The following is a 14166-nucleotide window of genomic DNA, read 5'->3' as shown; positions in this document are numbered from 1 at the left end:
GCCCTTGATATTCCTGAAGCCCCAGCGCGCCAGTCAGCCACGCGAGCCCTCCTACCCTGACATCCTTAGCCCGCCATACATATACGTGAGGGCTACCGCTCTCCACTCACTCGCGGTAACAAAGCCTTTAGTCCACCAAGGTTCCAGCCATTCTCCGCCATCGCTCCTCTTAGGGCGCCAGGTCCCGAGCTTAACAAGGAGTGATCGCCGCTCCACACGCCTCAAACTCCACCACCAGCACCTCACAAGGCTCAACCTCCCCGCCAAAGGATCAGTGGGCCGTATCGTCAACGCACAGCACCACATCTTGCAATACCGCTACCCAGCACCCTGGGTCGAGTAACGGCAGAACCACCACAGCCAATCTGGAGCATTACCATCCTCCTCGGACCACAACACCAGCACCGTCATAGCAGACGACTCAGTGTCCTTAGCCCCAAACAATCGTATACACATCCCGTGTAACAGCCTCAGTAGCACCACGTCTGCGCAACCAGGAATCCGGGCCCTACCGAACAGTCCGTGTTGAACAACACCACAGTTCCACGAGTATCTGCTTTTGATCTCTTGTACGCCCTCCTCTTACGGTCTGCGACGACGAGCACCACTAACACCGCGCAGTCACTGAGACTTTCTAGAGCACTTGCGGCCAGACGTGCGTTTTTCGGTATCACTGCCCGCCTGAACCAGCGCAGGTACCATTGCCAGAGCCGTTCGTTCGATTGCAGCATCTCAGAGGACGGAGCAGCGATTAGCCGTCTGACGCGACGAGAGACTAGACCCGGAGCACCATCGCGAATCCACAGACCGAGCGGGTATTTGTGTACTGGGAGGACCTTTTACAAGATCCCTTTCCCTCCACTACCTGCATATCATCTGTACCTTGTCCCTCTCCACTAGAGCCCCTACCTCTCACATTACGCCTTTGAGCTACGGATCGCTCGTTGCCCTCCGTGGATTCTCAGCCTTCACGTGGGTTGTATTGGTCCGGTGCTCACTACACCCCACCATTTGCAGCGTCACAGCTGCAATCCCTACCAAGTCCTCCTTCATCTGAAGCAGGGAGGTCATCAGGACCTACCCGGAACACAACCGCCAACGTGGCTGCTGCCGTGGCTCATCCGTCTTCCATGCATCCTGGGTCTGACCCAATGGGTGTACCTCCCAGCTTTGCAACGCGGAGGCCACACGCCCAGCAACTGGGCAGCTTTGAGCTACCACCACCACCCATGCACAAATATCCCTTCACCAACACCGTCACCACATCTCAGTCATCACAGGCTCCGACTACCATAGCCAGCGTTGGCAATCTTCTGACTCCGCCAAATACACACCACAGTGATGTGATAGGCTCATCAGGAGTCTCTACAAGCAGCGCACAGTACTCCACAGCAATGGCATACTCCAACGGGCAGCAGTACATCTACTCCCCACCAGCGCAGGGATCGGCTGCGCACTACGGGTACCCGGCTGCACATCATCAACAGCAGAACCAATACGGCCAAGCCCGTGGAGGTATGTTTGCTCCACCGCGCAGCGAAGGTCAGCTTGGACGACAAGACTCACTGGGCAAAGGGCTGAATCCGCCACCATATGAGATGAACCAGCAACTTCCACCTTTTACGCCTTCGTCCAACGGAGCGAGCATGCCCTCGATATCCACACAACAACATCACCAACAACATCAACATCAACAACCTCAGCATCAACATCAGCAACACCACCACCAACAGATGATGAGCGCACAAACACCAGTCTCTTCTTCGGCACCACAGCAATCGCCTGCCCTTAGCCAGGACTCCTTCAGGCCACCACAGCCACCGACTCCAACATATAGCTACCACACAGCCAGCACTCCCCAGCATTCCAACTTCCCCTACTCTACTGGCCCATCTCCCACATTAAGCCAGCAACAGAGCCCCATCAGCGCTGGTGGATCCATGCATCGGATGTCACCCGCCGTATCCCAAGGCTCCATCCCCTCGATACCCTCCAACAACCCTGCACAATCACCCTACCAATATCAACAAAGGCCACCACTGCAATACCCCGGTAGCCAAGCACCCGTCTTCTCCAACGTTCAGAACCCCAATGGTGGACTGGCACTTGTCGGAGGCCACCCTGCGATGATGCCAGGATTCAACAGCGGTCACGCAGCAGCTATGCCTCATTTCATGGGCCACCCGCAACACCAACAGCCCGCTGCCAACGACCGACCGTTCAAGTGCGATCAGTGCCCCCAGAGCTTCAACAGGAATCATGACCTGAAGAGGCATAAGAGGATCCATCTTGCTGTCAAGCCTTTCCCTTGCAATCACTGCGACAAGAGCTTCTCGCGGAAGGATGCGCTCAAGGTATGTTTTGTCACCATAATGAATACTGAACGAATAAATACTAACACATCGACAGCGACACATACTCGTCAAGGGATGTGGAAAAGCCACCGCCGACGACAACACCAAACGCGAAACCCCGTCGCCCAAAATCGAGGACTCGAAGCACTGATCGCCGAACCTCCGCCGTCCATCGCTCTACTTACTCGATGGAGAGTCCTCGGCCTCTCCTACTTTCACTTCTACTTCTCTTGTATTACTTATTCACCTCCTCCTATACGCTGTCCTATATCCCTCTCGCGCACGTCGCCTGCGCTAAACGCACCGTTCTGGTTACGACTTATGCATGTTTTATCACGTCCGCTTATTTATTATTTTCTGAACTGGACTACCCTGGGAAACGAACGAACGGAAAGGGGAGTTACGGGACATATTTTTTGTTCGGGCGGATCGCGAATACCTTTTACTTGTTGTTTTTATCGCGCTGTGTATGTATGAAGGTATATTTGCATTGGTCACGCGCGTTTCGGTTGTCGATGGTTGTATGTAGTTGGCACCGCATTGCTTCTGTTGTCGTTCGGGTTAGAGATGGGACAACGTTGCAGGAAACTGGTGGTCGGAAGCTTATGGTTCGGTCGGTGCGGACGCCTGCATGTGCTTTCCAGGGTGGGAAGGGGGCTCTACGCCGACCTTGCTTACGGGTGTAATGTTTCAGGGACGAAGTGGAACACCCACTGTACACCGGGGGTTTTCTTTTTCGCTTCGCTTTTACGGAAGACTGCATTTGCGGTGCGGAGTCAAAACTGCGCGCACTGCATTGCTACCAGCAAAAATACCACATCATGACTTACTTGAAATCCTCACCTACATGCATTACTACGCCGTGAATTCGCTTTCACCCACATCCATTCAGTCCATCGACTCTAGTCAACACCCCTGCGCAACATCCAGCGAACTTGCGGTGTGAATCGGGTGTGATGTGCTTCACTTTGTTCCCGTAGGTACATGTAGTTAAGTGTGGCATCACTGGCATATATCATCTGCATTATGTTCCTGAAGGAGCGGTCGCGGCATTAAGGTTTGGATTCGTGCAAGGAACGCAAGACGGTTAAGTGCAGCGAAAAAGAGATGCGAACCACATTGCCGGTACGAATGGTTCGGCAGGCTCCGGGGGCTGGGAGTGGGTTCGGGTTTGGCGGCTTGGCACGGACGTGGACGTGCTGGAAGACGCGCTCGGCGCGTGGACTGCAAACCTCCATTCTACTTCACCTCACTTCATCGTGAAGTGGGACGCGCTTTCACCTCGCCACGATGCGCTTTCATCTCGTCTTCTGTCATGTCGGATCTGCTGCGCTACTGAATCGTTCAACCGGTAAAATGACGCTCTCTAGGTAATGCGGTACCGTAGCTACTTCACGCTCTTATCAGGCACGCGGTGCTCACCTTCAGTACGAACCCCCATCGTCTGTATGCTTCAATCCTTGCTATAGCCTTTCTCTTGTCACGGTTTCCTAATGTGATGTCTCCTGGCATGTCCACGTACGAGGTATGTTATAGGCCACCTTTCACGCTCACGAGCAAGACCCGCTGGCAACTTCTGCACAAGGTAAGCGGAAAAGCCATTTCAAGAACATCGATATATTGGTCGGAGCATATTTCTCTTAAGTCTTCATCTCAGTCTCTTTTATCCAGCCCACTTTATACAAGAAAGAACCGACTAGGTCAAGAGCCTACATCAACGTTAGGTCACCTACTTTGCGTGTTTTTATGTTGATGTAGGCTGCAGACCTGTTCATCTTTTTCTTAGTTGAGGTGAGCCGGTCACTCCAGCACTCTCATCATGTTTGGGATCACGACAATGTTCGTCCGTTTTGATACTCAGCGCAATAGCTCGCTGCACCCCAAAACTCTCGTCGGCGTCTCACTATGGTAGAGAGACACCTTCCTGCTTCTGCAACTCATCGCCACTGCTGTGGCTGGTGTTGATGTTGCTCCTGCCGCCGCCGCGTTTGCATCCGATGGCGCTTCCACAGGGTCCCCGTCTGTGCACTTCCCTTGAACTTCATTTCTTCACCGACATCAACACTTGCATAGCCGGTCCCATTGTATGCATCCATCTACTTTTTAGCTTCTTGGAGCGAGAGCAGACTCACTTGGCATTGCACATCCAGCCGCCTTTCCCTTACCGGCCCCGTCCACGGACTCGCTGGCGGTCAAACGATCGGGCGAGCGCCTTCAGTGTCAACAGCGATAAACAAAAAACAACACAACACTACATCTCCGTCATGGCCTTCGCCTGATACGCCCACTACAGCAACGCCGACTACCCCAACAACACACCGCAAGCTTTTTACGCTCTTGGACACCCACCTTATCGTCTTGTATCTCTTGGCTCCTCCACCCTTGTATCGCAATCATAGCAGCTGCACTACTCGAGGGCTTCCACCTTGACCACTGCAAGTCCTTACCCACAACATGGATTCCAGCTTCCATGGCCGCCCACCAACGCGGCGACGTGCGCTCGGTGACGGCACGAACCGCGCAAATGAGGGCCCACGCATCCAGCGCGGCAATGAAAAGCGACGCAACAGCTACGCGTCTTCCTCGCCTCATCCACTTCCCCACAACGAGTCTATAGTCCCGAATGGCACCCTTGCAGTCAGCCACGAACAAGTCTCACCGGAGAATAAACGTCTGTCCGCCGTTCAAGCCCATGAAGACCGTCCCCACAAGTCGAAGCGCGATTCGGAGATTTCTAATGCGAGCACCAATGCTTCCAGCTCGAACCGTCGACGCAAAACACACATTGGCCCTTGGCAGCTGGGCAGAACTATTGGACGAGGTGGCTGCTCGCGTGTGCGGCTTGTCAGGCACAGCGTCACAGGGCAATATGGTGCTGCGAAGATCATCTCCAAGGCTACGGCCGAGAAAGTGCGCGCTTTGAGCTTGGCCAACCTCATCGCGGAGCAAGAGTCGTCACTATACCCCGACGGCAAGGTCATCCCATTTGGCCTGGAGCGCGAGATCTGCATCATGAAGCTGCTGGATCATCCCAACATTGTGCGCCTGTATGATATCTGGGAGAACCGCGATGAGCTGTAAGTACACCAGCGATAACAAACTACTTGTCTAACATGATTCAGCTACCTCATCATGGAGTTCGTCGAAGGCGGCGAGTTGTTCAGCTACATCCACGAGCAGCATGGCTTGATCGAGATCCATGCCGTACATATCTTCCGGCAGATCATCGCAGCCCTAATCTACTGCCATCGTATCAATATCCATCATCGCGACCTCAAGCCCGAGAACATTCTGCTGGACAGAGATACCATGAACGTCAAGCTTGTCGACTTTGGCATGGCTGCGTTGCAGCCTATCGGCAAGAAGCTCACCACACCCTGCGGTAGTCCTCATTATGCAGCACCAGAGGTTATCAAGACTACATCATACGACGGAGGAAAGGCAGATGTATGGAGCTGTGGCGTCATACTGTTCGTCCTTCTTACCGGCACCCCTCCCTTCAACTATTCTGGCGATGAGCGCGATCTAAAGCACCTGTTTCGCGATATTGCCGCGGCGAGATATGTCATGCCCGACAGCATCTCTAGGGAGGCCCAAGACCTCATCGGAAAGATACTCGTCGCTGATCCGAATCGTCGTATCTCTATCGATGAGATCTGGGACCACCCATTCTTGCGCAAGTATCAGCAAGAGCTGAATTTCGTGGGAGAGCATGCCAACGTCGACTACTGGACTGGGCCCCTTCCTGCCATCGCCGAGTGGACGACTCTCGAACGCACTTCCGTTGACCGCGAGATATTGCGGTACCTGCGTACACTCTGGCATAGTGAGAAGGAGGAGACCCTGATCCAGAAGTTGTTGAGTAAAGAGTAAGCAGCCTCCTTACTGGGTTCATGTGCATCTACTAATACCTGACACAGGCCAAACCAAGAGAAGTACTTCTACTCTGCACTTCTGAAGTACCATACCGATCAACTGGAGAATTACCAACCGGACGCACACCATGTCGTAGCCCACTCCAACAGCGACCATCACCATAACACGCGGCACTCGCCCACACGGAGGGACATGGAGGAGCTTCCGACCAACAGCAATGCTCACAAGCGCTCGCAGTCCACGTATTCGATTATGCACAATGAGCATCTATACTCGAAGCACAGCCTCTACGAGTCGCCTGTCTCTGAAGCTAGCTACGACCCATACCGAGCCTCGCGGCAGCCTATCGTCCCCATTCCCGAAGATGCTCCACTCAACCAGAATGTCACAGTTCATCGAGGACAGAGCGGTCGCAGCGAAAAGCTTCGTCCTACCACAGCTTTGGGACATCATACAGGAAACTCGTTACGCGTTCAAGCTCTGCGAAACAACTCTAAGCGTAGTTCCGCACTGTCCCGCGGCTCTTCACGAAGCACGCCTTCCAACCAGAGTACTCCATCTCATCGCGCTCCTTCGATACAGCGACGCTCCATGTCTCGTTCGTCCATCGCGAGTTCACACTGGCCTAGTAGCCCACCTGTTGCTGCTCGATCCGCTGGTATGGGTAAGCGAGGTGTAAGCTTTTCGCATCTGCGCGATCGTCGGACTTCAGCAGCGACAACTAGCAGTTGGCAGACCGAGGTTGGATCTTGTGCCGACTACATGTCTCATAGGCCTCATACGTCTATTGGTTCGTATGGTCCGTCTATCAAGACAAGCACGACTCGGTCGACTCCTAGGGCAAGAGCTCGCATGAGCTCAGAGACGCCGCGCTTGAAGCTCCGCAAGCCAGAGAGTCCTACCAAGTACATCCAAGGCGAGGCTCGGAAGGTTAGCATGGAGCTGGGTAAAGTCATGGAAGAGGCCTTCAACCGCTCTTCAGTCGGTTCGAGCGTTCGTTCAGATGCTTACCACGATGCCTCGCAATATGATAGCCCTCCAACTTCATTCTCCAATACCCGCGACTCAGGTGGCAGCACTCTGGCCGCTACCCCAGGTGCTAAGCTACTCTTTGGAGATCGGCCATTACCACCAACTCCCGCCGAGACACCCACTACTTTCCTGCAGCGAAAGTTGGCGGAGACGCGTGCAGACATTGCCCGACGACGGAACGAGGACGACGATACCACTGAACATTTCAACGAGGTTCTTGAGCATCTCGATCGTTTGATGGTGCCTGGGGTTGGAGGCAAGCGTACAGTTTCTGCTCCTGTGAAGTCTTCCGAGCGTGAACCGCTGCGAGCCATCCCGGAGGAAGTGAAGTTCGACGGAGGGAATGGGTTTGATACCCATATTCCCCAACGTCGAGTTGTCACTGACCCCGTCAGGCCACTTGGTCGTCGTGTGGTAACCGAGCAGCAACAGACTATTCGTATCGTCGACGGATCACCCACCCGTGTCGCGCCTCTGAACATCCGCAAGCGCAGTGGTGCAAGCTTGAAGACGAATGCGACTAACGAGGTGCCTGTTGTACCTTTGATTCGATCATATGAGAATGGACAGCACGATCTGCAAGCTCCACGTACGAACGAGGCCGCTCCCGTTCTCCAGAAGCAGAACACGCTGCTCAAGAAGAAGAAGTCGCTGTGGTTCCGTCGCAACACTGGCGAGCAGGAGCGTGACCAGGAGAACAAGGAGAACCAAGTCAAGAAAAAGCAGTCAAACACTCTCCTCCAGATCCCAGAAGCATGGCAGGGTCTCGATGACCGCATCAAGGCTGATCGTGCACCATTTACGAACATTGAGAGCGAGAAGCTTGATCATAAGGGCCTGGATGGTAGCAGCGGAAGCGAATTCCCAATGCGCAACAGCAGTTCAGCTGCCACGAAGAGCGATGGTTCGACTCGCAAGGGTTTCTTCGCCTTCTTTGGCAAGAAGAAGGACGACAAGGGCAAGAAGCCAATGGAACTTGGAGGTGAGTTCATTCTTTCTTACTCCTGTTTCTGACCAAACACTAACATGCTTCCAGGGCTCAACTTCAGCTCATCTTCGATTCTGTCCAACTTCGACATCAGTTCTGACAACAATAACGATACAGCTCGTACTGGTCCACCGGAAATGCAGATGAACTGGCTGTCACGATTTCTCCATATCAAGCCTGCCAGCAAGACGCTGTGCTTCCAGATCGGTCGTGGCAAAGTTCGTCAGGACCTTGTTCGACTGTTGCGCGACTGGCAGCGGTTCGGCGTTCAGGACGTTTCACTGGATCGCGCATCAAATTCGATCAACGCGCGCATTGACAAGAGCAACCGTAAGTGCCCACCACTCCGAGCGTGTCTTCTGTTCAGCGGATAGCGTCTGCAACACTGGCGGTTCGAAGTGGAGATGCTCGAAGCCGAGCTTGTATGGCGATGTAATGCTGCGATTTACTTCTACAACCTATGCAAATCCATGCTAACACATTTTCCCTCATAGACCTCAAGATCAAGCCCGTAACCTTCGTTATCGAGCTCTTCGTCGTACTCGAACACGGACGCCGCGCCAACCTCTGCCTCGCCCGCTTCACGCAAACCCGTGGCGCCGCCTCCAGCTTCCGCAAGGTCGTCGATATTGTCGAAGACGTCTGCCGCGCTCGCTGCATGCTGGTTGAAGACGAAGAGAAGAGAGCTTCGATGATGGAGGTCTTGGACTAGGATACCAAGATGAAGAAACATGAAGATGATAATGATAATGACGGAGCGGGGTGTTTGGATACCAGATGGCATACTTCTTCCCTCTTGTGAGTAGGGTTTAGGGATTGTATTGTGCTTTGAGTCTGGGTATCTTGTTTGTAGTAGGAGATGGGATATTGGTGGATTGTCGATAATGGGGGATCTTCTGATTACGATACAGATGGATACGCTTTCACATGCTCTTGTGTTGGCGTGTGGATGGCTGATGGGATGATGTTGGTTTACTTGTACACGTGTACTCCTCCCGGCGCCTACGTCAACGTCAATACGTAATAATAATAGTCGCTTCTGCGCTTACTATCATACTTCCGTGCATGTGAAGGTGTTTACATGGCACTCTTGATAGATATATGACCACCATGAGCGGCACCCATGAGACACTCAAGCACTGTGTCTTTGACACTCGAGCCCTTGTGAGGCGGTCGTATGCGGAAGATCCGTACTCAGGATAGCAGCGGGGGACACGAAAACCTGTTGTAGACGTCTGTCAAGTCAATGGTAGTCGTATGACAAGGTAGGAGAAGACATTTATACTGCTGGCTCACGAGGTTTCGCCACCTCTCTGCCTGCAATGTTGTGGATCACGATGATGTTGCGCATGTGAGGGTGCTTCGCAGATGATGTGACAGTACGTACATCGACATTAAGCGTATGGATGATAGGTGTCTTTTGTGATGTCCCAGACAAGTAAAGTTCTTGAGATGTCAGAGGTAGCATACAATAGAGAGCATCATGGCATCAGTCGCAGTAGGACAATCATTTAGTTCAGTTCTGTACATGTTGAACAATTCGCCAGGATGCCTGCATATGCCGCCGTTGTCTGGACTACTTCTTACAGGCAGGACCTATAGTATGTCATACCATCCTGGCTGCTGCCGTGGCGACTCACAGTCCTTTGTCATGCTATACATACACATGTGAGTTCAAGCTCTTCCGGTGTTCGTGAGGACGTGGTATTGCATTTGCCCTATGGCGCCAGACGCTAATGTGGACAGTGTCCGGCACACCGATCCAAAAAGAGGTGAAGAAGCCATGATGCCATTCCATTCATTCCATTTTCCGTAGTGTGTTTGTTCGGAAGAGAGATTCAGAGAGTAAAGGAACACCGAGTCATCCCGAAAAACCAGCCATAACCCAGACTATGCACGCCATATCGAACCCAGCTTAACGAGTCCTTGCCTGCACCTTTGGTGCGGCACCCTTGGCACCCTGCTTGCTGACCTTGGCGGCGTTGCCTCGTGCGGACGCGGCGGCGTTCTTGGCCTTCTCAGCCTTCTTCGCTGACTCGGCGGCGGCCTTCTTCTCCTTGCCCTCCTTGATGGCAGCGGTGCGGGCGGCGGTACGGGCCTCGGGACGTTGGCTGCGGCGCTCCTTGATTACGTCGAGCGAGGCACCGACGATGGCACGCTGGTGCTTGACTGTGCGGCGGGTACGCTTCTTGGCGACTTCCTGTTGGAGATATGGTGGTTAGCGCAGTTCGCGATGGGGGAGTAGAGATGCATGTTGCGATGAGAGCAACATCGCCGCTGAGGATGTTTGCCATGCCCAAGTCTGTCCGCAGTACAGACTGATGTCATAGTTCACTGCCTCTCAAACATGTCCCAGCGGCGTGTATATGAGTTCGCGGCGACTAACCTCAGAGATACCCTTCTTGTGCGCCCTTCGGTAGAGAGTGGTCCAGTGAATCTTGCGAGGGTTCTTGCGCTGGAGGAAAAGGGACTCGGTCTTTCCGTTCTGGAAGCGGAAGATCTTGCTGTCACCACGGATGTAGAGCTTGCCCTGTTTATGCCATCAGCGAATGTCCGACCCATTGTAGTGTTCCATCCTCGTCCGCCACGTGTTCGCGTTGTCGCCGTCGCGATGGCCGGATTTCGACGTCTGAGGGGCGAGCGGCGAGACGTGGAGGGGCAATGTAACGCACCTTGCCCGGGTAGATCTTTTGACCGCTGAAGGAATCGTCGTAGGTACGCATGTTGGCGGTGTTGGCGTGATACCTGTGTGTTAGTCGTGGGGTTGTCGTCGGTCGCGAATTCAATATTGCAACTCCGGAAGAGACCTGTGGGCGGGCTAAGCCTGGGCAGGCTAGTCTCTTGGCGCGCGCGCGGTGGCTGCCCAGGTGGTGCGCGCCTCACCAAACGCCTTTCACCCACCCACACACCGCGATGCAACCTCAACGCGACAGTAATTCTTCATTGCAAAGTGCGCAGTGGTACTTGTGAAAGCTAGGCATCTGTCGATCACTTTTACGCATCTGTACGACAGCTGTAAACCCACCTCTCTCATCGCATTCAGTCTTACGGCCGCCTGGACAGCAATCACTCACCACAAGCGAATGCATTCTCTTTCTTCATCGGCGAACCTGTTACCGAATAGTCCGATATCGTCCGATAGTTCCGCAGATGCCTTGCCCACGTCTCTCTCTACCACTGGATATGAAGATGCTCAGGCTACTGCGGTCCTTCCACTTCGACCAGCGCGGACTGAACATCACCTAGATTATGACCCTAGATATCGACGAAGAACCTGGTGATACACCTTCAGCGCGATAGTAGAAGAGCCTATGACGGCATCGTTCACGGCGTTTGTGTTGATGCCTAATCCATCCTTCACTCTGTCCGCCCCACCCACACGCCATGATTTCTACGTCATTCTTGGCATCTTGGTACATCCGGAAGGCACTCGCATACTTTCATGCTGATGTGATCTAGCTGATAAAGCTAATGTGTATAGCAAGGGCCACCGTCAAAACAGCTCGAGAAGGTTCGTCACTACCGGATTCGTCAGACCGCAATACTGTGGGCGGTAAGACCATCAGAAGATCATTGAAGCAGCCATCAACGTCCTAGCCACTACACCGCAAGTTTAGCAGAGAAATGAGTGAAACAGCTCGCGAAGAATATTCGGTACTGATTCCACCGTGGGCTCTCCGTTTGTCTTGTAAGGCCTGGAATACTCATGAACTTACAGCCCGATATTGTTCCAATCACCGAGTACATATAAAACTTCAGCAATATCAGCAACAGAAAGTTCTTCCCGATGTTACTTGTCATGGATCCTTCATCACACAAAGTATCGGTTGCGTCCGCCGGTTCCGGTATGCAGTTACGAGAGCATGGCGATACAACGTTTGACCCGGCAACGCATCGTCTCGTCACTGCACCGACGACACGGTCTGCACGAGCAAATACAGCTGTATCCATTTCAACTCTACACGACCAAGATCTGGTAGATGTCATGGCCGAGCTTGAACGACATCAATCTGATCACCGAGCTGCCTTCGCCTTCGAGATGGCTCAAGGCGGCCGTATCCATCCATTGAACGAGGACGAGCTAAGACACTTCCGCAAGGAAAGAGATGGTGTCTTTGGTCCATCTCAGTGGGACACGCCGAACCTTAACGGAGAGTTGCCGTTCACTTTCACATCGCTACCCAGCCCTACCGCAGTCGAGAAAGCGATCAAAAGCGACATTGGAGGTGAGAATCACTTCCGTTTCGCACCTTCGCGTGGCTCGCCAGAAGACGATGCAAATGCAGTCATGCGCTTGCTCGACAACATAGGCAATCCTAGATATTCTGAGCCTGGCGCGGTTGTCCATATGCAGTCGCCTATCTTTAACCAGAAGAAGCGCTGGATACCAGGATGGGAAGGGGACGGTGTACTGGGTCAGTCAGAGTTCCAGATGACTGTTGCTCCAGCAGGCGAGGTGTTCAAATTGGAGTACTACGAACACCACTTTTCTACGACGCTGTTGACCGGCTCGAAAGTATGGTTCACTTTCCCTCCACTGCAAGCCAGTCTAGACCTGCTCCGCAAAGCGTACGAAGGTATGCATGACAGCAACACCTCACACGTTCCGCTGGGTGTTCTCTCGGAAATGCAACACGGCATTGCAATCATTCAGAAGTCAGGACAGACCCTCCTGCTCCCACCATACTGGTCCCACATGATATTCTGTACCGAGACATCAACATCGTGTAGTTTCTCTTTAGCAACCGCGGCGCAATTCATGTACCGCATCAAGCACATGGATCTGTGGGTCAGCCACAATCTCTTTTGGGAGACGGGAGAGCAGCTACAATTCCACCTCGTGCGCTATGCCTCAGATCTCGCAACTCATTTCGCGACCATTATGACGGGCGATCTCAAGCGCTTCAAAGTCGCCCCTGTGCAGAACCAGATATGCAGTGAATGGGTCAAGACTGGACCGAAAGAGGCCGCAGAGTTTGAGAACATGAAAGAGAAAATTGGCGTACTCTTGTCACTGATTGATGATGAAGAGGCGAGAGAGAGAATAGATGATGAGATCCGACATGCGTGGATTGAGTTCATGGAAGAGAAGCGCAAAAAGAGACCAGAATGCAGGCTATGTCGCGTACGCATCGAGCACATGCCAGCGGGAGAGACACCAGATGAGCGACTAGCACGACATGTCACCGACGTGCACTGCTCGTACGAGGAGTAATCATTTCGACATGTCCGTCGCAGCGAGAGATGCACTACTTTGGTGCATCAAATTTTGAAGGTCTTATTCTTATTCCCGGAACGTTCCACAACTGTCATGGAAGAATTCAAATACCTCGCCCGCCCATCTCACGCCACTATCATTCACTATTAACATAAAGACCCACGTCGCACAATGCGAGTCAAGTCGTCGCAGCCGCGCAACCACAGTGAGGGAGAAGAGCATCGGATCGGTCCCTGCCATCCGACACTAAACCGCCCGGGCCGGCCGCCATCTTCAACCACCAAGCCCAAACAGGTCTAACAAGCGGAAACGACCCACGACTTGAGTTCATGCCCCCGCACACTACACCCTGAAATCTTTTGCCTCCGGTGGACTAGACCGCCGCCATTCTGGCAGCTAGAATGCGCCAATGTCAGCAATCGATACTTTTGTACAAAGCTGAGCTGCGGCTGAAGAAATTTCCTCGAACCTGAATGGAAGGCCTAATCTACGACCGAGGTTCGGCTTGTATCTGCAGACGAAGATGCAGAAGTGGAGAAGGCATTAAACACGTTCTAGGTCGGAGGGGATAACCAAATCGGGTACCTATATAAGCAGAGTATGTAATGAATGGACGGAACGGCAGACAAGAAGATATTACAACACAAATCTCAAATTTACCTATTAGTCGACCATTTCTACACGCGTCCTACCCACCT

The 14166-nt window shown here is 53.1% G+C and overlaps 4 protein-coding genes across 4 annotated transcripts; 3 read left to right on the top strand and 1 right to left on the bottom strand.

Moving 5' to 3' along the window:
- Positions 1 to 1394: 1394 nt before the first annotated feature.
- J4E92_003677 (uncharacterized protein) lies at positions 1395 to 2505 on the top strand (the record flags this gene model as incomplete). The annotated part of the gene is made up of 2 exons (XM_051495073.1): positions 1395 to 2354; positions 2410 to 2505. 2 exons carry the CDS (start codon positions 1395 to 1397, stop codon positions 2503 to 2505), a joined length of 1056 nt encoding a protein of 351 aa, XP_051355366.1.
- Positions 2506 to 4808: 2303 nt separating this feature from the next.
- Positions 4809 to 8962, top strand: J4E92_003676 (uncharacterized protein; the record flags this gene model as incomplete). Its single annotated transcript, XM_051495072.1, has 5 exons — positions 4809 to 5431; positions 5477 to 6223; positions 6275 to 8244; positions 8299 to 8580; positions 8745 to 8962. The coding sequence occupies 5 exons, from the start codon at positions 4809 to 4811 to the stop codon at positions 8960 to 8962; spliced, it is 3840 nt and encodes a 1279-aa protein (XP_051355365.1).
- Positions 8963 to 10165: 1203 nt separating this feature from the next.
- On the bottom strand, positions 10166 to 10973 carry RPL24 (60S ribosomal protein L24; the record flags this gene model as incomplete). The annotated part of the gene is made up of 3 exons (XM_051495071.1): positions 10166 to 10450; positions 10637 to 10780; positions 10923 to 10973. 3 exons carry the CDS (start codon positions 10971 to 10973, stop codon positions 10166 to 10168), a joined length of 480 nt encoding a protein of 159 aa, XP_051355364.1.
- Positions 10974 to 12037: 1064 nt separating this feature from the next.
- Positions 12038 to 13465, top strand: J4E92_003674 (uncharacterized protein; the record flags this gene model as incomplete). The annotated part of the gene is made up of 1 exon (XM_051495070.1): positions 12038 to 13465. The coding sequence occupies one exon, from the start codon at positions 12038 to 12040 to the stop codon at positions 13463 to 13465; it is 1428 nt and encodes a 475-aa protein (XP_051355363.1).
- Positions 13466 to 14166: the final 701 nt, after the last annotated feature.

The sequence above is a fragment of the Alternaria infectoria genome (assembly GCF_024043175.1).
Source record: "Alternaria infectoria strain BMP 0036 chromosome Unknown scaffold_4, whole genome shotgun sequence".
In the NCBI taxonomy this organism is placed as follows: Eukaryota; Fungi; Ascomycota; class Dothideomycetes; order Pleosporales; family Pleosporaceae; genus Alternaria; species Alternaria infectoria.
The sequence above is the reverse complement of the archived record's forward strand: the minus strand, read 5'-3'. Positions and strand labels throughout refer to the sequence as shown.